Source organism: Somniosus microcephalus, chromosome 10, assembly GCF_052327205.1.
Source record: "Somniosus microcephalus isolate GS21.2 chromosome 10, FLI_Smic_1.0, whole genome shotgun sequence".
Lineage (NCBI taxonomy): Eukaryota > Metazoa > Chordata > Chondrichthyes > Squaliformes > Somniosidae > Somniosus > Somniosus microcephalus.
Genome location: NC_140996.1, coordinates 154,968,727 through 154,995,620, shown reverse-complemented (window position 1 = coordinate 154,995,620; position 26,894 = coordinate 154,968,727). Strand labels below are relative to the sequence as shown.

The window sequence follows — 26,894 nt, the reverse complement described above, 5'->3', positions numbered from 1 at the left end:
ATCAACTGTGTTGAAGGCTACAAAAAGATCAAGGAGGGATAATGCACCATGGTCACAGTTAATGTCGTTTCTGACTTTGCTTAGGGTTGTTTCAGTGCTGTGGGATAAGCAAAAACCTGATTGGAGGGATTCAGAATTCCAGGAGATATGGGAGATGACTGTGCAAGGGCTTTGGAGAGGAAATGGAGGTTCGATTGGGGTGGTAATTTGTAAGGACAGAGGAGTAAAGTGTGGGCATTTTAATGAGGGATTGGTGATGGCGGTTTTGGAAAGAAGGGAGACAATGCCTGAAGAGGGGAACATTTGCAATATCGGCTATCCTAGGGGCAAAGAAGGGAAGCTGGGTGGTCAGCAGTTTAGTGGAGCTCGGTGAGGGCATGGGTGGAGGTGGGATAGAAACTAGAGGGGACTGGGTGGGAGAAGGGGTAAGTTTGGGTTAGTGGTCAAGTGAAAGGGGGAACAATAGAGACAGCTGAATGGTTTCTATCTTGGTGGCTAATAAATCCATGAGCTTAGATGTGGAGATGGAGACAGCAGAGAAGAAGAAATTGAAGAAGCGGTTGTGGAGAAAAAGGGTCTGGTTTTATCTTTGCTCTCCAGGTTGATCCTAGAATAGTCATTTTTGGAAACGAGAGCGAGGCACAGTAGGGCTTTATTATGTAGTTCAGCCAGATCTGATGATTGTGGTGAATTTTGTTCAAAACATTTGAGTAGGTAAGCTCTCTGAAGACTTCCATTGTGATTGTGATGGAATTAGGATAGCATAGAATTTTCTTTTATAGATTTAAGTGTCACCTGGAAACAAAGATTTAAAAAATAATCATCTGTAAGGAGTTCCTGTGTGATAGCGAACTGAACACCATAGGCTAGTAATCAGAAAAGGCTCATGGTATTTGATAGCTTATATCTATTTCCTGTTCATGCGATCTGAAGTTATTTTGCCAGCCTTATTGCAGTACGCAATTTCAGTGGTAGATTTGTCTGGCAAGTGGGTAAAGTCGTTCTTCGACCCCCCCCCCCCCCCCTGCCAAAGCAGAAGTACCATCCTAATGGTGAGACTTTAATCTGATGCTCCATCTCCCGATGGTACCGGTGGGTGTTAAAGATCCCATGGCATTATTTGAAGAGCAGGGAGTTCTTCAGGTTTCATGGCTAACATTCCTCAATCAATGTCACCAAAAAATTAATTGGCTGAACATTCATTTCAGTGGCATTTGTGGGATGTTTGCTGGCACAGCAGCAGTCACTGCAGTTCAAAAGTAATTGATGAAGTGCTTTGAGACATTTTGACATAGGTGCTACATAAATACAAGTATTTATTTCTCTGGAAGCACCTATAACACAGCGGTATAGAACAATTTTACGGTTTTACCAAGGATTCCTATCTTGATCAGACAGGGCACGGTGACGAGAGCTTTTGGTGCTGCAGAACTGCCAGTCATCATGAATATGTAAACCTTAAAAGCCCCACTGCAATTTCTACACTACATTGATGTGCCCCTGTTTTAATGACATTGAATAAATTAGGAAAAGTGTTAGATAACCTGCCTTTATTCTTTAAAGGTGGTCAACCTCATTTATAAAACACATCATTTGATTCCATTTCCAACCAGATGCTGCTCGAGATTTCTTTAGCTTCTGTGGCATTGCTCTTGTTGCATTTGATTTTCAGTTGGAAAAGTAACCATGTAGTTCAGAAGGGAACTAGGGAAAGATGATCAGGGAAAGATCACATGACCAAAATGCAATATCAAATTAGATTTTTTTTTAAATGAGAGATCTGTAATGTTAAATATGTCCTTCAGTTTGCTTTGTAATGAATCAGTTTCTTTTCTATTTAAAATAGTGGATCAGATTTATCACCTGGCTTCACCAGCATCTCCTCCAAATTATATGTATAACCCAATCAAGACACTGAAGACAAATACCATTGGGACCTTAAACATGTTGGGTAAGACTTTTGTTTGGTCTTTCATCGCTTTTATTTATCGAGCATTAAAATATATTTAATAGTTTGTTTTTACCAAAGAAACAATGTTATTTTTAGGATTAGATTGATTTCATAGAGTGCAGCAATAAAAAAAATTAAGTATAAAGTGACTTCATTACATTTGGCCAAGTGTCAAAGTAAGTTGATGTCAGTGTGGAATATCCTACTTGCTGGCGAGAATATTTGAAGTATTCACTTGAAAATTGTATCAAATTTATGTAAGTGAGAAATCTTTCTTGTCAAGCATAGCATGGCAAAATTGCCCATTTAGCACTAAACTTTAGATTTCCAAAATAGAAGAACTATCTATCAAGGTGCAACACACTTTAAGATATTGTGATAATCTCCTGCAGTGGCTCAGCCAGCTTATCTAATGAGCTGAGTCATACACACCAAAACAGTCCCAGATTCATTCTCCTCTTTCTGCTAATTAACTGGTCTCCGCCACGGTGGCAGTAGGGGTGCTGCAGCTGACATGAGCCCTGAATTAGGGATAGGGAAATCTTCCAGGATCCTCTGAAGGGAATGCACTTTTATAGACATTGGGCAAGGACAGGCTGAAGCTCGACTATAAAGCCTCCCACTGTCAAGTAGCCTGCCAACTGATTGTCAAAGCTCAAACGTGAAATTTAATGCTTGACTGCTTAGGCAACCATCACCTATGGAACTGTACTCCAGCAAGAACTTAATGGCTTCAGAAAAGGTGGAGAGAGGGAAATTGGCATGGGAAAACAAAAATTATAGTATATTTTAATTCTTAAAATCCTTTTTTCATACCATTGTCATACTTTTGATCTTAATTTGTAAAGTTAACTGCATATCCTAGTAAATCAAAATCTGTAGTGACCTCCTGCATTAGTTATAGAATCGTACAGCACAGAAGGCGGCCATTTGATCCATTGTTTCTGTGCCGACTCTTTGAAAGTCATCTAAAGAGCCCCACTATGCTGCTCTTTCCCCGTAGCCCCACTATGCTGCTCTTTCCCCGTAGCCCCACTATGCTGCTCTTTCCCCGTAGCCCCACTATGCTGCTCTTTCCCCGTAGCCCCACTATGCTGCTCTTTCCCCGTAGCCCCACTATGCTGCTCTTTCCCCGTAGCCCCACTATGCTGCTCTTTCCCCGTAGCCCCACTATGCTGCTCTTTCCCCGTAGCCCCACTATGCTGCTCTTTCCCCGTAGCCCCACTATGCTGCTCTTTCCCCGTAGCCCCACTATGCTGCTCTTTCCCCGTAGCCCCACTATGCTGCTCTTTCCCCGTAGCCCCACTATGCTGCTCTTTCCCCGTAGCCCCACTATGCTGCTCTTTCCCCGTAGCCCCACTATGCTGCTCTTTCCCCGTAGCCCCACTATGCTGCTCTTTCCCCGTAGCCCCACTATGCTGCTCTTTCCCCGTAGCCCCACTATGCTGCTCTTTCCCCGTAGCCCCACTATGCTGCTCTTTCCCCGTAGCCCCACTATGCTGCTCTTTCCCCGTAGCCCCACTATGCTGCTCTTTCCCCGTAGCCCCACTATGCTGCTCTTTCCCCGTAGCCCCACTATGCTGCTCTTTCCCCGTAGCCCCACTATGCTGCTCTTTCCCCGTAGCCCCACTATGCTGCTCTTTCCCCGTAGCCCCACTATGCTGCTCTTTCCCCGTAGCCCCACTATGCTGCTCTTTCCCCGTAGCCCCACTATGCTGCTCTTTCCCCGTAGCCCCACTATGCTGCTCTTTCCCCGTAGCCCCACTATGCTGCTCTTTCCCCGTAGCCCCACTATGCTGCTCTTTCCCCGTAGCCCCACTATGCTGCTCTTTCCCCGTAGCCCCACTATGCTGCTCTTTCCCCGTAGCCCCACTATGCTGCTCTTTCCCCGTAGCCCCACTATGCTGCTCTTTCCCCGTAGCCCCACTATGCTGCTCTTTCCCCGTAGCCCCACTATGCTGCTCTTTCCCCGTAGCCCCACTATGCTGCTCTTTCCCCGTAGCCCCACTATGCTGCTCTTTCCCCGTAGCCCCACTATGCTGCTCTTTCCCCGTAGCCCCACTATGCTGCTCTTTCCCCATAGCCCTGCAAATGTTTTCTTTTCAGGTATAGACCACAGTCCCAACACACAAGTTATTCAGACCTCTAGGACTAGAAATTGGAGAGCGCTGGCCTGCTGGTGCAAACTGTGTGCAGGGAACAATCCCTGCACCGGAACAAAATTGGGCTTCAGGCCTTATTTAAATTAGACCAGCGGGCTGCAGACGCCAGCTGTGCGACCCAGGCACTGTCAAGCAGCCTGCCAACTGATTGTCAAAGCTCAAACATTACATTTGTACACTGCAAGATCTGACAAACAGAAATAAGATTATGACTAATCTGCTTCAGTGATGTTGGTGGAGGGATAAATATTGGCCAGGATTCCCTTCCTCTTACTTGAAATAGTGTCATGGGATATTTGATGTCCAACTGAGCTTGCTGACGAAGCAGACATCAATTTCGGTGACGCCGACAGTGACCCTCCGATACGTTCTGGAAGACCAGTAACGGTCTTCGAGACTGCTGTGAAACCAGGAGCACAAGTGCTCCTCCTGGCTCCACATTTGGGTAAGAATTTTTTAACAAACGTATCTTTTTGATGGTGGCCTCCAGTGGTTCTCCCCAGTTGGACATAAAATATCCCATGACACTATTTCAAGTAAGAGGAAGGGAATCCTGGCCAATATTTATCCCTCAACCAACATCATTGAAGCAGATTAGTCATAATCTCATTTCTTTTTGTCAGATCTTGCTGTGTGCAAATTGGATGCCATGTTTCCTATATTATAACAGAACTACACTTCAAAAAAAGTACTTCGTTGTCTGTAAAGCGCTTTGGGATGTCCTGTGGTCTTTCACTTGTATGATCTTTTGTCCAATTTTTATTTTACATGTCTTTCTGAATATATTAAAAAGGAAAGCCAGTGGCAGTCAACAATATTCTCTCTCTTTTGATAATTGCCAAATTAAATAAAATGAAAGAATGGGTTTCTGTTTTTCTGCAGGATTAGCAAAACGCGTTGGTGCACGTCTCCTATTAGCTTCCACTTCTGAGGTGTACGGAGGTAAGATTCAATTTATAGTTGCTCTTTCACTATGCCTTCATAACTGTAGTAATCTATACCTTTTATGTAAAATGTATGTTTAATTTAATTCTGCAATATCGGAGACTTCTGTCCTTCACATCCTTCACCAAGTCATTCAATAAGGTGTCATATAAAAGGTTGTTATGCAAGATAACGGCTCATGGAGTTGTGGGTAATATATTATCATGAATAGAGGATTGGTTAACAGACAGAAAACAGAGAGTAGGGATAAACAGGTCATTTTCAGATTGGCAGGTTGTAACTAGTGGGGTGCCGCAAAGATCAGTGCTTGGGCCTCAGCTATTTAAAATCTATATTAATGACTTGGATGAAGGGACCGAGTGTAATGTATCCAAGTTTGCTGACTATACAAAGCTAGGTGGGAAAGTAAGCTGTGAGGAGCACACAAAGAACCTGCAAAGGGATATAGACAGGTGAAGTGAATGGGCAATAACGTGGCAGATGGGGTATAATGTGAGGTTATTCACTTTGGTAGGAAAAATAGAACATAAGAACATAAGAAGTAGGAGCAGGAGTAGGCCATACGGCCCCTCGGGCCTGCTCCGCCATTTAATAGGATCATGGCTGATCCGAACCTAGACTCACGTCCACTTCCCTGCCCGCTCCCCGTAACCCCTAATTCCCTTATCCGCTAGGAAGCTGTCTATCTCCGTTTTAAATGTATTTAATGTCGCAGCTTCCACAGCTCTCTTGAGGTAGCAAATTCCATAGATTCACCACCCTCTGAGTGAAGAAGTTTCTCCTCATCTCAGTTTTGAAAGGGCAGCCCCTTATTCTAAGATTATGCCCCCTAGTTCTAGTCTCACCCATCAATGGAAACAGCCTCCCCGTATCCACCCGATCAAGCCCCCTCACAATCTTATATGTTTCAATAAGATCGCCTCTCATTCTTCTGAACTCCAATGAGTAGAGGCTCAACCTTTCCTCATAAGTCAACCCCCTCATCTCCGGAATCAACCGAGTGAACCTTCTCTGAACTGCCTCGAGAGCAAGTATATCTTTTCTTAAATATGGAAACCAAAACTGTACGCAGTATTCCAGGTGTGGCCTCACCAGTACCCTGTATAACCGAAGCAAGACTTCCCTGCTTTTATACTCCATCCCCCTTGCAATAAAAGCCAAGATTCCATTGGCCTTCCTGATCACCTGCTGTACCTGCATACTAACCTTCTGTGTTTCATGCACCAGGACCCCCAGATCCCTTTGTACTGTAGCACTTTGCAGTTTCTCTCCATTTAGATGATAACTTGCTCTTTAATTTTTTCTGCCAAAGTGCATAACCTCAAACTTTCCAACATTATATTCCATCTGCCAAATTTCTGCCCACTCACTTAGCTTGTCTGTGTCCTTTTGCAGGTTTTTTATGTCCTCCTCACTCACTGCTTTCCCTCCCATCTTTGTATCGTCGGCAAACTTGGATATATTGTACTTGGTCCCCTCCTCCAAATTGTTAATATAGATTGTAAAGAGTTGGGGTCCCAGCACTGACCCCTGCGGAACACCACTTGTTACTGATTGCCAACCCAAGAATGAACCATTTATCCCAACTCTCTGTTTTCTGTTAGATAGCCAATCTTCCACCCATGCCAGTATATTACCCCCAATCCTGTGATTTTTTTATCTTGTGCAGTAATCTTTTGTGTGGCACCTTGTCAAATGCCTTTTGGAAGTCCAAATACACCACATCCACTGGTTCCCCTTTATCCACCCTGTTTGTTACGTCCTCAACACAAAAACACAATGGCCTAGAAATTCGGTTGGTTGCGCCAACGATTAGCGCCTAATGAGCCCGAGATTTGGGGCGCTACCCAATGTTCGGGCGGGCGCAATGAGGATAGCGACAACTCCCATATTGAGTATCCATTTAGCGCCTGCGTTAACTGTCCGCGCGCGCGCCCGCATGCGCAGGCAGATCATGACGTCATTTCAGTGTGCAACGCCCTTTTGGCGCCCCTGACCGGATATTCGGTGGCGCCTGGAACCTTTCCGCCTGGCGCTATTAGTGACAGTTCGATGGAACGTTCCCAGGCCCTTCTCGGAGTCGGGGGGCGCTATTTAAAGGGGACAGCTCTAGTATAAAAGTTGCAGCCACTTGGCCTATTCATTCTGATCGTTGCTGGAGAGAGTTGGTGAGCTACTGTTGCACAGGATTTATCGGATTTAGCCTTCGAATACTTGGGACCTTCAGCCCTGTCTGGAGCAGTTGGAGCGTTAGACATTACAGCGTGTTGCCCGTCTGGCATAGCAACGGGAGCTGCTTTGGAGGGGAACGTCCTCACGGCCGGACACTTTGAAGGGGCACAGAGACGGCGGGAGAGAGGGCCAGAAGGAGGAGGGGCAATGGAGGTCGGCCACTCCGAAGATACGTTGCGAGGGTTTTCAGGCAGCAGGTGTCATACCTTACCATGTCGGAGGAGCAGTGTCTGCGAAGGCTCCGATTTGGTAAGGAGGTTGTGACTGAGCTGTGCCACCTGCTTGCTGAGGATCTGCAGCCGCGTCTACGGTGCAGGACCTCTCTGTCGGTGGCCGTTAAAGTGACTGTTGCCCTCAACTTTTATGCCACCGGATCCTTTCAGTCAGCCACTGGGGACATAGTGAATATATCTCAATTTGCAGTGCATTGTTGCATCCGGCAAGTGACAGCTGCCCTCTATAGAAGAAGGCGTCAATTAATCACCTTCCCTCTGACCCTAGAGAAGCAGGCGGAGCGCGCGCAGGGCTTCGCTGCTATTGCGGACTTCCCCATGGTGCAGGGGGCCATTAATTGCACACACGTGGCTTTGCGGGCGCCATTATTGAATCCTGAGGAGTTCCGCAACCGCAAGGGGTTCCACTCCCTCAATGTCCAGCTGGTCTGTGACCACCGCCAGATGATCATGGCAGTCAACGCGCAATTCCCTGGGAGCAGCCACGATGCGTTCATCCTGCGGCAGACCTCAGTTCCTGACCTTTTTGAGGGGCCGGCTCACCCACGAGGCTGGCTTCTTGGCGACAAGGGCTATCCTCTCTGCCCATGGCTCATGACTCCACTCCGTTTGCCCGCCACCCCGGCAGAAGAGCTTTACAATAGCAGCCATCAGGCGACCAGGAACATTGTGGAGCACACTATTGGTGTGCTCAAACATCATTTCCGCTGTCTAGACCATTCGGGGGGAGCCCTGCAGTACTCGCCAGAGCAAGTGGGTCGCATCGTCGTCGTCTGCTGCATGCTCCACAACTTGGCCATTCGACGAACCCAGCCAATGCCAGCTGCCCCTCAAGGTCCAGCAGAGCAGGCGGAGGAGGAGGAGGAAGAGCAGGCGGACGAGGAGGAGCAGCATGCGGACGAGGAGGAGGAGGAGGAAGATGGGAGGGCTCCTGAAACTGGAAGGGCCGTCCGTCAGAGGCTCATAAGGACTCGGTTCGAGGACCCTCTGACGGAATGATGGGTCTCATTCGTCCTGCGAACTTCTGATCGTAGAAAGCCTATGAAGGCCACCATGAGTGTAAATAGTTAAGAGTACCATTGTAAATAAAAAAAAATCTTTATTTTCAAAAAAGTCCTTCCTTCCAACATAACAACGTCATGTCAACAGAAACTATAACTAACAACATAACAGTTAACTCTCTGGCAAAGCCGCAAAACTAAACAAACCATCACCAACAATCAGAACAGGTGAGGGCGTCCTTGAATTTGGGGAAAGAAACGTCTCAGCACCTCCCTCTACCGCTGGCCCCTTGATGGAGACCGATTTCTCTTTCGCGGTCGGCCCCTTCCCTCCCTGCTGCTCCTCCGTAGTTGAACCCCAGTGGCGGCCTCAAGGATGGGGGACGCCTGGTGACTGTCTGCAAGCGCAGAAGCCCCTGAGGGACGGCCTGGACGACCTCTGGGCTTGGAGGGTGCGGAGGCTGGCTGCTTGATCTGGCCATGACTGGAAGCAGTGTGCACTGCAGGTGGTGGCAGCTGCACTGCAGACGTTCCAGCGGTGGCATGAGCAATGGTCACCTGCCGAGAGAGGACACCTGCACCATGGTCGGACGACACACTGGCTCTCGGAGGGGACCGGCTCGGCTCTACCGCCACAAGCGACTGCTCCACTGATTTCTGGCCTCGTGTGGTACTGGAAGGGCCCGGGGTGATCCTAGCTGATGCAGATAGGGTGGCAGCAGTGAGAGTTCGCGTTGCCTCAATCTGGGTCTGGACGAGGCCAGCAAGTGACTGCGTGGCAGCAGTGAGGACCTGTGTGGTCGGTGCCAGTGCTTCGGAGAAGCCCTGGACAGTTCTCTCCATTGCTTCGGACAAGGCCGGAGCAGTCCGTTCCACTGCCTCGGACAAGCCCTGGACAGACCTTTCCAGGGATTGTCCGAAGCTCTGAACAGTCCTTTCCATAGCGGCCTCGAAGCCCTGGACAGTCCTCTCCATTGCTGCGCCAAAGTCCAGCACACTCTTTGCCAGTGTTTCTATCGACTGAGGCATCCTCCCCACTGCAGCCATAAGCTCCGTGTGCCTGAGCCGGGCCTGGGTGCTCATTTCAGCCAGGCTACGCACCTCCTCTGCACTCTGTGCAACAGTCATCGCTCCCTGCCTCTCCCTCCGGGGAGCCGGTGCCCGAACTTGCCTAACCCCCTCGCGTTGCTGCAGGCCGCTTGTTCCAGCAACTAGCTCCTCATCAGTGCCCCCCTCCCCTCCAGGGAGCTACTATCCCCAGTCTGCAGATGTGTTGGCTCCCCTGCGGCTGGAACGGATGGTCCGGCTTCCTCCTGATCCTCTCCTCCGGAGGCACTGGCACTGGCAGCTTCAGGGCCCGGATCCCGAGCTGGTGATGCAGCATCTGAAAGCAGGGAGGTGGAAGAGTGGCTTTAGCAAAAGGACAGGTTGGCAGCAAGGCATGCCAGATTGTGGCAAGGCTATGACATGGCTCCACAGTGAGAAAGCATGCTGGCGGTGGGACCAAGTGGAAGGAGACAGCTGAAAAAGGTGAGATCCTTACCATCGCTGTCGACAATTGGGTCGGCAGCTGCAGTGGTAACAGGACCACTCAGACGTCCTCCAAGAATCTGGTGCACTCTCTCCTCGAGATCCATCAGAGTGACCACTTGTGGAGGTCCTCCACCGGTTCGACACTGGTCCTTGTGGATCGTCGCCAGCTTGGACTGCAGGGGAAAGAAGGGGAAGTTCTGTTACATGATGCCCTGAGTGATCATCTCATGCCCCCCATGGTGCAAGAGCCCTTACATGACTCCTTGAGTCAAATGTGCATGTGTGTGCCCAGAAAGGGCCATGGGTGCTTGCTGACACATGGCCATTGGGGCATCGCGCACCCTGTAGCCATGAAGTCAGGTGCAGATGGAGGGAATCAGAAGTTTGCATAAACGCCACTCACCCTCACGACCCGAGTGAGGTCGTTGAATTTCTTCCTGCACTGAACAGGGCTCCTGGTCGCCATGCTGCTGGAGTTGCCCCTCTGACAAACATCCCTCCAAGCTCGGCGGTAGTCCTTTTGATTCGGGCTCCTGCCATTGTCAGGCTAGAGAACATTTTGACGGCGCTCCACTGCGGCCACCAAGTGCTCCAGAGCCTCAGTGCTGAAGCGCTCTGCTCTCTGTCTCACCTTCTCCATCTTGACCAAGTTTTTTGCGCCAGAGAAGGGCGTGCGCCGATTCTGAGGCCTACAGGGCGATGAGTGTGGAAGCGGAGACTGACTGACTGACCCACCCCTTTAAGAGCCGGCCGGCGCCTGGAAGTCTCGTGGTTATCGGTAATTGAGATCACCTGCGCTGCGCCCGTCCGCGCCGATATTGGGTAGCGCCGGAAGTTTTGCGCCTTAGGAGGCCCGTGCAACGTCTGAATTCGCGCCTCAATCACCTTTGGGGGCGATGCAACCCAATATCGCGCCAGGCGGCGATAAGTTTCGTCTGGCAATAAACTTTGCGCAGCACCAGTTCTAACGCCTCAAGCGGGGCTATACCCAATTTCTAGGCCAATATATTTTAAATGGTGAGAAAGTATTAAATGTTAATGTTCAGAGAGATTTAGGTGTTCTCGTGCAGGCAACACAGAAAGTTAGTATGCAGGTACAGCAAGCAATTAGGAAGGCAAATCGCATGTTGGCCTTTATTGCAAGAGGGTTGGAGTCCAAGGGTAAGGAAGTCTTGCTACAATTGTACAGGGCTTTGGTGAGACCACACCTACAGTACTGTGCACTGTTTTCATCTCCTTATCTGAGGAAGGATATACTTGCCTTAGAGGCGGTGCAACAAAGGTTCACTAGATTGATTCCTGGGTTGAGAGGGTTGTCCTATGAAGAGAGATTGAGTAGATTGGGCCTATACTCTCTGGAGTTTAGAAGAATGGGAGCTGATCTCATTGTAACATAAGATTCTGAGGGGGATTGACAGGATAGATACTGAGGTTGTTTCTCCTGGCTTGAGAATCTAGAACTAGGGGGCATTGTCTCAGGATAAGGGGTCAGCCATTTAAGACTGAGAAGAGGAGGAATTTCTTCACTCAGAGGGTTGTGAATGTTTGGAATTCTCTACCTTAAAGGGCTGTGGATGCTGAATCATTGAGTATATTCAAGGCTAAGATTTTTGGACTCTAGGGGAATCAAGGGATATGGGGATCGGGCGGGAAAGTGGAGTTGAGGTTGAAAATCAACCATGATCTTATTGAATGGCAGAGCAGGCTCAAGAGGCCATATGGCCTACTCCTGCTCCTAATTCTTATGTTCTTAAGTGACGTCATACTCAGTGTCTGAATCAGGGTAAGACAGTTGAAATGCGGTGGCGGACATTTAAGGAGATATTTCATAACTCAACAAAAATATATTCCAGTGAGAAAGAAAGATTTTAAGAGAAGGGAGCACCATCCGTGGCTAACTAAAGAAGTAAAGGATGGTATCAAATTGAAAAGGAAGGCATACGATGTTGCCAAGATTGGTGGGAGACCAGAGGATTGGGAAATTTTTAAAAACCAGCAAAGGATGACTAAAAAAATAATAGAGAGAAGATGTGAGTAAGCTGGCAAGAAACATTAAAACAGATAGTAAGAGCTTCTACAGGTATATAAAAAGGAAGGGGGTAGCTAAAGTAAATGTTGGTCCCTTAGAGGATGAGACTGGGGAATTAATAATGGGGAACGGGGAAATGGCAGAGACTCTGAACAAATATTTTGTATCTGTCTTCACGGTAGAAGACACTAACAGCATCCCAATAATGGATAATCAAGGGGCCACAGGGAGGGGGGAACTAAAGACAATCACTATCACTAAGGAAATAGTACTTGGTAAAATAATGGGACTAAAAGATGACAAGTCCCCTGGACCAGATGACCTGCATCCCAGGGTCTTAAAAGAAGTGGCTGCAGAGATAGTAGATGCATTGGTTGCAATATACCAAAATTCCCTGGACTCTGGAGAGGTCCCAGCGGATTGGAAAACCGCAAATGTAACACCCCTATTTAAGAAAGGAGGGAGACAGAAAGCAGGAAACTATAGACCAATTAGCCTAACATCTGTCATTGGGAAAATGCTGGAGTCCTTCATTAAGGAAGCAGTAGCAGGGCATTTGGAAAATCATAATACAGTCAAGCAGAGTCAGCATGGTTTTATGAAAGGAAAATCATGTTTAACAAACTTGCTGGAGTTCTTTGAGGAGGTAACAAGCAGGGTGGACAAAGGTGAACCAGTGGATGTGTATTTAGATTTCCAGAAAGCACTCGATAAGGTGCCACATAAAAGATTACTGCATAAGATAAGAGCTCACGGAATTGGGGGTAATATATTAGCATGGATAGAGAATTGGCTAACTAACAGAAAGCAGAGAGTCGAGATAAATGGGTCATTTTCCGGTTGGCAAATGGTAACTAGTGGGGTGCCACAGGGATCGGTGCTGGGGCCTCAACTATTTACAATCTATATTAATGACTTGGATGAAGGGACCAAGTGTAATGTAGCCAAGTTTGCGGATGATACAAAGATGGGTGGGAAAGCAAGTTGTGCAGAGGACTCAAAGAACCTGCAAAGGGATATAGACAGGCTAAGTGAGTGGGCAACCATTTGGCAGATGGAGTATAATGTGGGAAAGTGCAAGGTTATACACTTTGGCAGGAAAAATAAAAAAGCAAATTATTATTTAAATGGAGAGAGACTACAAAATGCTACAGTTCAGAGGGACCTGGGGGTCCTTGTGCATGAAACACAAAAAGTTAGCATGCAGGTACAGCAAGTAATCAAAAAGGCAAATGGAATGTTGGTCTTTATTACAAAGGGGTTGGAGTATAAAAGTAGGGAAGTCCTGCTACAACTGTACAGGGTGTTGGTGAGACCACACCTTGAGTACCGCGTACAGTTTTGGTCTCCTTATTTAAGGAAGGATATACTTGCATTGGAGGCAGTTCAGAGACGATCCACTAGGTTAATTCCAGAGATGAGGGGGTTGACTTATGAGGAAAGGTTGAGCAGGCTGGGCCTATACTCAATGGAATTTAGAAGAATGAGAGGTAATCTTATTGAAACATAAAGGGGGAAAAATTCAGTTGTTTGCGCCTCCCGTTAGCGCCTTAAGAGGGCGCTAATGGGGCGCGGCAATGTTTGCACCGCTCGCAAAATTAAGTTGACATTTTGCGGCGGCGCTAAACGCTACCGCCACGATCTCCTGCGCCAGCTGCTCGTGACGTCAGTCGAGTGCGCAGCGCCCCGGATAAGATATTGAGTGGCGCCCCCTGCCTTACCGCCTGCCGCTAGCAATGACAGGTTGAGGGGAGCATTTTGCAGTCGGGAAGATACTGGGGGAGCGCTATTTAAAGGCGACCGCTTCCTGCCTTTTTTTGTTGGTGACATTTTTGCACCACGCATTCTGAGAGAGAGGGAGAGAGACTTCTGGAGAGATTCAACACCGTGTGAAGGAGTTTTGGGTACTGAGCAGCACTTTGCAGGTTCATTTTGATTTGCCCTTCCTTGTATCTATTTAGAAGAGACTGGGGGGGCTGCACTCTGAGCTCTTTCCCTGGGTGTCTCCATTGTTCTTTCCAGCAGATTTGATGTACAGGTCTCTCCAGGCCGAGATTCAAGGCTGCAATGAGCAGGATGTGGATGGAGAGCAAGATCAACCCTCCCCTTTAAGATAAAAACAGAAAATGCTGGAGAAACTCAGCAGGTCAAGCAGCATCTGTGAAGAGAGAAACAGAGTTAACGTTTCAGGTCGATGACCATTCGTCAGAACTCCCCTTTAAGAATTGGCCGGTGCCAGTGTGTTTGTGTTCCATTGCTGACTGACATCACATGAGCTTCGCCAGCGCTGTGAGGTAGCGCCTCGCTCCTTGGCTTTTGCGCCTTAAGACAGATGTGAAGCGCCTGATTTAGTGCTCCAATCACCTCCAGGGGCGATAAAAGCCACGTTTGCTGTCGGAGGCGATAATTAGCGCCAGGCGCTAAACTTTGCGCCCGGCCGATAATGGCGCCCCAAACGGGGCGATACCGAATTTTTCCCCCATAAGATATTGAGGGGGCACGACAAGGTCGATGCAGAGAGGATGTTTCCCCTCATGGGGCAATCTAGAACGCGGGGGCACAGTTTTATAATAAAGGGTTGCCCTTTTAGAACTGAGATGAGGAATTTCTTCTCTGAGGGTCGTAAATCTATGGAATTCTCTGCCCCAGAGAGCTGCGGAGGCTGGGTCATTAAATACATTTAAGGTGGAGATAGACAAATTTTTGCAAGATAAAGGAGTGAAGGGTTATGGGGAGTGGGCGGGGAAGTGGTTTTGAGCCCAAGATCAGCCATGATCTTATTGAATGGCGGAGCAGGCTCGAGAGGCCAAGTGGCCTATTCCTGCTCCTATTTCTTATGTAAGCATTGTTCAATATTATCAGAGTACCATGTCATGCAGTCATGGATATACTCATCCAATAATATTTTAATCTCAAAGGAGAATTCAATTGTTATGAATTGTCTGCTAACCCTAAATATTAAAGAAAGATACCTGTACACTTGTCAGTGTCTCTCAGTCCCCTCATTTTACCGTTTTGTGCTTTAGGATTGTTGGTCAGAGGAAGTCTGTAAGTAGAGAATTTCTGTCAAATTTAGCACCTCACCATGACGTGAATAGAGATAGTGGATTATGGGTAGCACTTTCCATTCATGATGTCACGTGCTGGAACTAACGCGACCATCTCACATATTTGGTGTCCATTTTCACTTTTTCTGCTGTTGGCATCAGTCTCCTTGCTGCTTTCTCTCTTGTGGGAGGCACTTTTGTCCAAAACCAGGCTGAGTTTTTGGTCTGTTGGTCCAACGGTTTATTTTCTTGTCAAAAATATTAAGTTTGCTAGAATCTCTGCTCAAATACTTTGCAAAAATCATAGAAATCTCGGAGTACTGTGGACCTTTAAGATTTTATGGGAAAGTATTAGATTGGAGAGGTGCAGGAAGCTGGGAAAAGAATATTATCAAACTTGACATTTTAAATGCACGACCATTCCTCATATCTACATATTAAAATTCAAAATGAGTAAATGTCAGACTGTTTCCCCAGTGGACTGCGCTGCTGTCAGTGGAGCCTCTTGATTGTAGTTCAACCTCATTAGAGATGGACAAATTCTGTAGATAAGAAGCAACTTAATCTTTCTAGGCAAGTAAAATACAGGTACACTTCAAACCTCACTTCTTAGACTTTCATAGTAACTTTTTTTCTTAAAGGCTTGTTGACTTGTTTTGGGAATAACAGCATTTATTTTGGTCTTTTTATTTGCTTTTCTTTCACTTAGTTAGCTACATTGTTTTTTTTTAATTTAGTCCTATTTTACATTTCTTGATTTTTTTTGTTCCTTCCCTTTTGTTACCTCCAACCGCTATGTGGAGTTTAACTCTTAATTTGAGCGCTCTAAACAGCTATGCTGGCATCCCCCTGGGAACTCCTCTTGCCATCTGGGAACTGGAAGACAAGAAGGTATTCTAAAGGAATGTGCTGAAATAGGTCCTTTGAGGCAATGTACCCCAAGCCACTGTTGCTCCAAGAAAATGAGTTGAAAGATTCTGTCAGTTACTTGGGCATGTCTGAGGTCATCTCCCTCCACTGTCAAGGATGCATTCTCAGAACTTTGCTTTCATTTTTTGTATTCATTCATGGGATGTGGGCATCACTGGCAAGGCCAGCATTGCCCATCCATAATTGCCTTCGAGAGGGTGGTTGTGAGCTGCCTTCGAACCGCTGCAGTCAGTGTAGTGAAAGTACTCCAACAGTGCTGTTAGGGAGTTCCAGGATTTTGACCCACTGACGTTGAAGGAACGGCGATATATTTCCAAGTCAGGATGGTGTGTGACTTGGAGGTAATGGTGCTCCCATGCGCCTGCTGCCCATGTCCTCCTAGGTGGTAGAGGTCGCAGGGTTGGGGAGGTGCTGCCGAAGAAGCCTTGGCGAGTTGCTGCAGTGCATCTTGTAGATGGTACACACTGCAGTCACGGTACGCGGTGGTGAATGTTTAAGGTGGTGGATGGGGTGCCAATCAAGCGGGCTGCTTTGTCTTGGATGGTGTTGAGCTTCTTGAGTGTTGTTGGAGCTGCACTCATCCAGGAGAGTATTCTGTCACACTCCTGACTTGTGCCTTGTAGATGGTGGAAAGGCTTTGGGGAGTCAGGAGGTGAGTCACTTGTTGCAGCATACCCAGGCTCTGATCTGCTCATGTAGCCACAGTATTTATGTGGCTGGCCCAATTAAGTTTCTGGTCAATGGTGACCCCCCCAGGATGTTGATGGTGGGGGATTTGACAATGGTAATGCCATTGAATGTCAAAGGAAGGTGGTTAGACTTTCTCTTGTTGGAGGTGGTCATTGCCTGGCACTTGTGTAGGTACTTACATAGGATTACATAGGATATCTGGCACAGAAACAGGCCACTCGGCCCAGCCAGCCCATGCCAGCGTCTATGCTCCACTCGAGTCTCCTCCCGTCTTTCCTTATCTAAATCTATCAGTGTAACCCTCTATTCCCTTCTCCCTCATATGCTTGTCCAGCCGCCCCTTAAATGCATCTATACTATTTGCTTCAACCACTCCCTGTGGTAGCAAGTTCCACATTCTCACCACTCTCTGGGTAAAGAAGTTTCTTCTGAATTCCCTATTGGATTTCTTGGTGACTATCTTATATTGATGGCCTCTAGTTATGCTCTTCCCCACAAGTGGAAACATTCTCTCTCTCAAAACCTTTCATAATTTTAAAGATTTCTATTAGGTCACCCTTCAGCCTTTTTTCAAGAGAAAAGATACCCAGCCTGTTCATGCTTTCCTAATATGTATACCCTCGCATTTCCGGTATAATCCTTGTAAATCTTCTCTGCACCCTCTCCAGTGCCTCTATCCTTTTTATAATATGGCGACCGGAACTGCACGCAGTACTCTGAGTGTGGTCTAACCAAGGTTCGATACAGGTTTAGCATAATTTCCCTACTTTTCAATTCTATCCCTCTAGAAATAAACCCTAGTACTTGGTTTGCTATTTTTATGGCTTTGCTAACCTGTGGTGCAACTTTTAGTGATTTGTGTATTTGTACTCTGAGATCCCTTTGTTCCTCTACCACACCTAGACTCTCACCCTCCAAGTGACAAGTGACCTCCCTATTCTTCCTACCAAAATGTAATACCTCACATTTATCTGTGTTGAACGTAATTTGCCAATTATTTGCCCATTCTGCAAGTTTGTTACAGTCCTCCTCAGTATTGACTATTCCGCCCCCCCAAAAAAAATTTGGTATCATCTGCCAATTTAGAAATTGTGTTTTTGATTCCAAAGTCTAAATCGTTAATATAAATTGTGAACAGCAGTAGTCCCAGCACTGATTCCTGTGGAACACCACTACCCACTTTTGCCACTGTGAATAGCTACCTTTTACTCTCTTGAAGCCAGCTCGCAATCCATTCTGCTACTTGTCCCCTGACTCCGCATTCTCTGACCTTATTAGTCTATTATGGGGTAGCTTATCGAAGGCCTTTTGAAAATCTAGATAAATTACATCTACAGTACTGCATTACCATTGTCTACTCTCTCTGTTACCTCTTCAAAAAATTCAGTAAGGTTGGTTAAGCAAGATTTACCCTTTTGAAATCCATACTGACTATTCATTATTATACTTTTCGTTTCTAGATGTTCTTCTATTTTCTCCTTTAGTAGGGATTCCATTATTTTTCCTACCACCGATGTTAAGCTGACTGGTCTATAATTCCCTGGGCATGTTCTATCCCTCTTAAATATAGGTATTACATTAGCTATCCACCAGTCTTCTGGCACTACACCTTTTTCTAACGAATTATTAAATATTTGTAGTAATGCCTTTGCAATCTCTTCCCTAGATTCTTTTAAAATGTGGGGATGCAATCCATCCGGACCAGGGGTTTTATCCTCTGAGTTTGATTCATTTTTTTAAATATATCTCTTTTATTTTAAATGCACTTATCTCATTACATCATCCAATGTCATGTCTACCTGTTTATCTCCCTGGCAAATACCGAAGCAAAATAATGATTTAATATTTCTATCATCTCCCTATAGGTACCTGTGGTATTGTCCTGTCTATCCCTTAATGGTCCTATTCCAATCCTAACCTTTTTTTATTGATGTGCCTGTAAAATATTTTTTTTTTAATGTTCCTTGATAATTTAATTTCATAGTTCCTCTTTGCCTTCCTAATTGGTTTTTTTGACTTCTCTCCTAATCCCTTCGTATTCTCTCTTATCGTACACTCCTCTGCTGTCTATGTACTTAATGTATGCCTCTTTCCTTACCCTCAATCGTTTCCTTATGTCTTTATTCATCCATGGAGTCTCATTAGTGTTTAGTTTGTTCTTTTAGCGGAATATATTTTTCCTACACTCTGTTGAACACCGTTTTAAATGTTTCCTATTGTCGTTCTACGTTGTTGTTTGCCAATATCGTTGCTCATTTTATCTTCCCAAATTCTATTCACAGCCCCTCAAAATAAGCTTTTCTCCAATCTATTAACCTAGTTTTTATCATACTTATGTCCTTCTCTATTATCTTAAAGCGTATTATATTATGGTCACTATTGCCTATATGTTCCCCTACTTTTACTTCTCTTATCTGCTCTGGCTCATTCCCCATAACTAGATCCAATAGCGAATCCTCCCTTGTTGGGCTTTTTACATATTGGGTTAGAAAGGAGTCCTGTAGACATTGTAGGAACGCCAGTCCCTTATCCCCTTTACCTACCTCGTCTGTCCAATTAATATCTGGGTAGTTGAAATCCCCCATGATTATTATTCTATGTCTTTTACTCTACTAATTTGTCTGTATATTTCTTCCTCCACCTCCCTTCCACTATTAGGTGGTCTGTAGACTACGCCTATTAGTGGATTCTATTTTTGTCTTGCTGATATCTACGTCCCTTTTAAGTAAAGCTACACCACCTCCCCTTTTTCCCTCTCTATCTTTTCTAAATATGTTATACCCTGCAATGTTTAATTCCCAGTCCTGATTTTTCTGTAGCCATGTCTCAGTAATCCCTACTATGTCTGGTTCCTCCCAACGCATGATTGCACCAGCTCCCCTGTTTTATTACGGACACTGTGTGCATTGCTGTACAGACAGTTTAACTCATTTTTAATAGGATTTCCTCTCACTTTATGTTTAACCATCTTTTTAGACTCCTGTTCTATAACTCTATTTGCTCCCTTGCTGTCAATGTCCTCCCTTACTTTATTCTTTCCTATGCTCCCTTTTCCTGTCTTGTTTATATTTAGGCTGCTTACGTTTCTTGTAGATCCCTCCCCCCTTGCCACTTATCAGCCTAAGCCTGAATGTTGTCCAGGTCTTGCTGCATGTGGATACGGACTGCTTCATTATCTGAGAAGTTGTGAACAGTAGGGTTGCAAAATTCTGGGAATTTTTAAAAGAGGAAACTTTCCATGGGAATTTTGGGAATTTATGGGAATTTTGAGTTTTTTTGCACACTGATGGTTTTTGTCTCTGACCCTTATATTATCTTTTTCGTCAAAATAGACATACTGTTCCATACAAATAAAAACAGGCTTTCAAAACTTTATTTAGGTTATAATTTTGAACTTTATTGAACCCCCACAAAAAAGACCCATCTAAAATAAAATAAAAAGAGCGTCAGCTTATTTAGCCTGTAATTTGTCCTTTTTTTGTCCCTTTGAGTCTTCTACTCATGAGTCTTCTGAGTCTTCTACTCCTCATTGCTCCTCCTGATTCTCTGGCTCTGACGTGTCCATTTCCTCCTCTGTGTCAGTGTCTAGCTGTGTGGTGGACACTTCTGTATCTGGCTCAATAAGTTGTAGGTTCGCCCGGATAGCCACCAGTTTCTCCACTCTCTTGTTAGTCAGCCTGTTGCGCACCTTTGTATGCGTATTCCCAAAAAGTGACCAGTTTCGTTCAGAGGCCGCTGATGAAGGTGGGATTTGGAGTATCACCGATGCAATAGGTGACAGGGCCTCAGATGCACAAAGTCCCTTCCACCAGGTATGTGCACTGATATGCTTGCATGATTCCCATATCCCATCCCCATTCCAAAGACCTTGCTTGGTAGAGAACTTTGCCAGACTTCCCAGAACTTTGCCCACATCCAGATTGAGATGGTGTGAGAGGGTAGAAATCACACTGTAAGCGCTGTTGATCTGTTCTCCAGAAAGTATTGGTCTCCCAACATGCTTTGGGTCCAGCATGTATGCTGCAACATGAATCGGCTTGACACAAAATTCTTGACGCGTCTGTATGAATTGAACAATTGCCTTCTCCTCTGCTTTGAGCAGCAGGGATGTGGGTAGGGCAATGCTGATTTGTTCTTTTAAATCAGTAAAAAGCCTGAGAACATCTGACAAGACAGCATCTCCTTCAATCTGAGCAATTGCAGATGCTACTGGTGAGAGAGTAGTTTAAGGCTGCTAACCACTCTCTCCCAAAACACATCATCCAGCAGTATTTTCTTGATGGTGGTTTCCATATCCCCAGACTGGGATATTGCCATTTCTTGCAGCGACTCCTTACCCTCCAGAAGGCTGTTGTACATTATGACAACACCACCCCATCTAGTGTTGTTGGGCAGCTTCAGTGTGGTGTTCTTGTTCTTTGTCATTTGCTTGGAGTTGTAGGTTGCTGCAACTACCTGTTTTCCCCTGACATACTTAACAACTTGCTTGGCTCTCTTGTACAGTGCTTCCATGGTTCTCAAACCCATGATGTCCTTGAGGAGCAAGTTAAGCCCATGAGCTGCGCACCCAATAGACGTAATATGAGGGTAGGCCTCCTCCACTTGAGCCCAAGCAGCCTTCATATTCGCAGCATTGTCAGTAACTACTGCAAAGACCTTTTGTGATCCAAGATCGTTGGATAAATGCTGCTGCATCTTTGTGGCATTCTTTACATATGGCTTTCTACAGTGTTTGCACATGTACACAGTCTTTCCATCTTTAATGCCTGGGGTAAAATGCTTCCACACATCCGATGGTAAACGTGGCATTGTTCTATGCAGAGAAATAAAGGGCATTCATCTCTGTGTCGAACTGCGGTCGATCAGCACGATTGCAACAGGGTGAGTACATTTTTGCTGATGCTCCATGTGATGGAAGCATGACCTGTACACACACGACGCTACATCACTAATAGTGTATTATTTTGTATATTTTAAATTGAAGGACAACAGAGTTCAACAAGTAACTGGTTTATTTGGTATAAAGTCTGATTTACTTACTGCATCATCACAACATCAGCAGAAAACAAAATGACTTCCCTCAGGACCCCTAACCTGGATCTTAAAAAAACTATAGCAGTCTTACAGATGCCTGCAGGCCAATCACAATTCGATATGCAAATATTACAAATAGAGGGAGCTAATCGCTCATCCACTCATCCAACCAATCAGGACACATTTGTTCACAGTCACACACAAAACTTGTAATTATTAAAACAAGCCAAGTAAGAAGATAAACATATATTGATTAAGAAATTCCTTAATAATTGAGATTCCATCTCTGTTAGTAATTTTAAGAGAGGACCTGTGGGGAAAAAAAAAAGAAAGAAATACAAAAAAAACAATATTATGCTAGCATGTGCTTTTTTGGGCAAAATTCCCAAGCTAAACTTCCCGTGGAAAATTTCCGGAAATTTACTGGAAACTTTCCACCCCTTTGCAACCCTAGTGAACAGAACCGAACACTGTGCAATCGTCAGCGAACATCCCCATTTCTGACCTTGTGATGGAGAGAAGGTCATTGCTGAAGCAGCTGAAGATGATTGGGTTTAGGATACTGCCCTGAGGAACTCCTGCAACAATATCTTCTGCAGTCTGACTTGCAAACTTCATCTAGGACTGGGACAGCACTTCCAGTGGCTGTGAAAGTCACTATTGCCTTAAGCTTCTATGCAACTGCTTTCTTTCAAGCAGCCAATCAACACTGCACCACTACAAAAGTTTGAAGCCTTGTTTACCAGACCAAATTGTTTCACTTTTCCAAACGCTTTTTCCCAACAGCAGGTGAAGGCTTTGCGCTGTTTTCAGGATGGTTGAATTCCCAAGAGGGCAGGACCTCATCAATGGAGCTGTGAAGTATTTCAGTCATCTTTCGTTCATGGTATAACTTCAATAAATAAGGGATTCCATTCAATCAACTTACACATTGTATGTGAAGTCTGCATCATATTGTGTGGGTGGGTGCTAGGTTTCTGAGATTTGTCTTAAAGTATTTTTCCTATGCCAGTCTACATTGCCAGCAGTATTTAACAGAAAATCAAGATGAGTTGGATAGATGCACGGGACCAGTGATACACTCTTGAGCTGTGGCTCGTGATGCCAGTATAAAACGAATCAACTGCAACTTACATCAAGAGTGAGACACATGTCTTAACAAAGATTAAAACCGATCCGATTAATGGCAAACTGAAAAAGATTCTGCTGCTTGGACAGATCTGAGAGTGTCCTGTTATACAGCCCCTCCCAAAAGTCTTCAAAATGTTAGTGTGTTACATGCTACACAATTTTGCTATCAGAAGAGTCACCATGCAGCAAGTGGAAGAGGATGATCAGGTTGTCCCTGAGGAGAACAATAACAATTAACTAGAGCTGCAGCCCGGAAAACCAATCTGGGAATTTAATTAAATGTCAAAGTTACCCCAGCAGAAGCATTGCTGCATACTCATTCCCAATGAACTGGCAGTATGCTCGCCATTATTCTCTACTTGACTTCATCTACCATCCATTCAGCTGCAGAAATCTGCCCCAGTAAAAATGAATTCTCAGAGCAAAGTGGAAATGTAGATTAATTAGGTTATTGCCCTAACAGTGTTTTATAAATTAGTACTTTTTCCCTGGCGCTCGCCTTTTATGGCTACGTATGTGGAGTGTATCCTAGTGCCTAAACTAGAACTCCTTGTAGGTGCTAATCAAAATGAAAGAAGGTAATGGAATGGATAACTGATGAATGTCACCGATCCTTGGGGCAGGGTAGCCTTTTATCTCTCTGCTGGAACAGCAGGTGGCTATGGAGCTGCTGGCATTGCCGTTGATGCTGTGGTGGCTGTTAGGATTTATCATCATTCTGGCTCGGCATAGGTAAGTACTTTGCTCAGCTTCGCTCCTATGCTTCACTTGATGCTCTGTCCTCGGAGTTTAAACCTAATTCCCCCAAGAGTCGTTCTACCTCTGTTGATTCTTGCTGCATGTGGAGTAAGTGACGCTAGGTGGTAGGTTGGGCTACGGCTGGCTCCTTTAGAACACTATAGAAAGGGAAGGTGAGTAAATATAACAGCAGAATCCACATACACTTTTTTTAGCAAATGTGACTTACCAATATGTGGTTTGATGTGACACTATGGTCTATGCTACGCTAATGAATGACAGAGTGCCTGTATGCGTGGAAGATTGGGGACAGGTAGATTAAGCGTGATACTCTTCTACTTGACCCCTGCTGATTGCACATTTTGGCTGCACTATTTCAAGGTCATTTCTTTGAGCTTAGTTAAGGGCATCAGGTTGAATGGGTACGAGCCTGTGCTGTTTGCTAAGTCAGATTGAAAGTTACTCTGGTCCTCCTTGCCAAACAGTGTAGCTCTTTTGACTTTCTCCTTTGACTTTCTTGATGGTGTCTGGGTCATTCACAAGAACTTGGGTCCAGGAGAGAGCTGTTTGTTAGGTATATGTGCGAACTTAGCTATAATTTTTATAAAGTTTTATAGTTTATTATGCTATTTTTAATTAAAGAGCTACTTTTTTTTAAATTTAAAGATCCAGAAGTTCACCCACAACGTGAAGATTACTGGGGCCATGTAAATCCTATTGGTCCAAGAGCCTGCTATGATGAAGGGAAAAGAGTAGCTGAAACTATGTGTTATGCCTACATGAAGCAGGTTAGTGCATTCATCAGATATGCGTTAGCTGACCAGGAAACTAGGTTGTAATGTACTTGTTAAATTTTGAACTCTGGGCAGTACATTTTAAGAGTAGTAACTTTTTTTTAACAAATAGCACTTTGTGAGTGTGTGATAATTTGGGAGTTCTTATTTTGTATGATAGTAGATTTTCATCCTTATTTAACATATTTGGGTATCCTGGTGCCAGGCATTCACACTCTGATTTCTGTAGACTATTCAGAAGGCTGGGTGCTATTTTAACTGTTATGTTTTTAATGACATTTTGCTACAGAGTTTAAGTTTAAAGCACTGCAGATTAATCCTGGAAAGCATTTGCAAAAATTATTAAAGTTATTTGTCTTGTATTCTGTGCTGCACAATTTTTGAAAACCATCATTTGAAGAAAATTTCATCTTCACTGTGATGTTCATCAAACTTTGGCAGTGCAAATGCCACTGGCACGTAAAGATGTTTAGTTAATATTGTAGCTATGTTCATATAGCGCCAGTGATTTCAGGAATATAAATTTGTAGATGGTTGCCAATGTGAATGGGTTAATGTGCAGTTTTAAGCATTGAAATCTTGTGACTCCCCATTTCCACTAAATATAACTCCTTGTTTTTTCTGCATGTTTGTCATGGTGCTTTACATCTTCCGGTGGAAAAATCCTTAACTCTTTTGCTTCAGAAATCTCAATCACCTTATTACTGCTGGTTGAGGCAGTGGATTGGAATAATTTTAACTAACATCCAAATTGGTGTTTTGTCCCCAGTCGTAACTCAAGGTCTTAGGAATTGGAATACACAGCCTACAGAGCACTTAAAACTGTCTAAAGTGCCTTTAAGGTTTCACACTGAATATAGCCCCTTTAGTTATAGTCATACTGCGTCCTTTAACTGTGTTATGACTCATTCAGATAGGTTTTTTTCCTGGCAATTTATATTATTTTGTACATTCATTGATCTGCAATGTGATTTTCCTTGCAATGGTTGTGTTTGAAGTTATTTGGTATCCAGTTTATGAAATCATCCATAAATGAACTGATAGGTAATCCAAACAAGCTAATGTGGATTTAATGAATTTTGTTCAGTCTATACTGAGTACTTTAATTTCATTTATTTCCTTGATAATATGTTGATTTTAAAGCACATGATGTTCTACATCTACTTGTTGCAGGAAGGAGTGGAAGTTCGGGTTGCAAGAATATTTAATACATTTGGTCCTCGAATGCATATGAATGATGGCAGAGTAGTGAGTAACTTTATTCTGCAGGCTCTCCAGGGAGAAGGTCTGACGGTGAGTACAATTGGTCAGTAATTTTATACTTCATATTTCAAAATATGAAATGTGCATTGAGCTTTGTGCTTGCACTTTAGAATATTATCTGAACATCTTAATTGAATTATTGTAGTTCTTTTCCAGGTATCTGTTATCTTTCATAGTATAAAGATGTATAGAAGGTACTAGGTTTCTGCTGCATTTCTATCTTCGTTCAGATTAAAACTGAGCTATTTTTCACGTGACGGTTAGTAACCCTGTTTACAGCTCTTGCCAAAACTAAATTACTGGCAACTTCTAACAATATGACCAGTTTATTGTTAATATGGAGCCTTGTGAACTAATAGAAATAGACATGCATGTTTAATGTTGTAAACATTGGTGGTAATTTGAGTCTTTTTAGGGAAATCAGAACCATTCAGGACATGATGCTAAGAGGTCTCTTACAAGTACTGGAGATTTTAGAACGAACCTTCTATTTTCAAATTTTCATTTAGTGAAAAGAATTATATTTGGCCTAGCCTTTTAACAGAGGAATCACTAGAATCCATACAATCAACCTTTTCCAACTTTTTTTTTAATCCCTTCATATAAACAATACATTTTGCTGCACTGCCACAATAACATGTTGAATAATCCAGTTTGCTGAAAGTTCTGCCCACTCAAAAATAAACACACCTTTCTCCCACTTGCTGTCTAGGTGGCCACCTCTCTTTTTCAGCCCTCTGTCTCCCGCACCTTCCAGACAAGGGAAGTTAAATTTGATACTGTGGGCATAGGTGCCAACTCACGTGCAGCATTGGGGGAGCAGGACTGAGGCATCATCAGACCTGGCGGGTAAGTGTCATTGGCAGCTTTCCCCACCCCCTTTCTGTTTCTGTGGTTTCCCAGCATGGCGCTGAGGTCAGTTTCACAGCACTGATAGACAGCCAAAGGTGCTGGGCTAGAACAACACAAAAACTATGCACGCGGTTAGCTCTAACCCAAACCTGTTGTGTATATAAAGCAAATTTATCCACAGCAGAGGCCAACTCTCAGTTAGTAGCGGCGTACTGCTGAGGCAAATGCATGTCACACACACGCTGGACTACTAACAATACTGCAAGACATGCTAAAAGACTTGTAAATGCTCAGATCACATACCCCTCCAGTCGTTCGCAACTATCATG

At 44.7% G+C, this 26,894-nt stretch overlaps 1 protein-coding gene across 3 annotated transcripts in view; it reads left to right on the top strand.

The window, feature by feature from the left end:
- The window catches only part of uxs1 (UDP-glucuronate decarboxylase 1), a 144,006-nt gene that overhangs the window by 81,060 nt on the left and 36,052 nt on the right, over positions 1-26,894 (top strand). For all 3 annotated transcript variants that reach the window (XM_085999002.1, XM_085999004.1, XM_085999003.1), the window contains exons 7-10: positions 1,847-1,951; positions 4,996-5,055; positions 24,323-24,444; positions 25,624-25,743. In XM_085999002.1, coding sequence (XP_085855128.1) covers positions 1,847-1,951; positions 4,996-5,055; positions 24,323-24,444; positions 25,624-25,743 — 407 coding nt within the window. The remainder of the gene's footprint in view (positions 1-1,846; positions 1,952-4,995; positions 5,056-24,322; positions 24,445-25,623; positions 25,744-26,894) is intronic.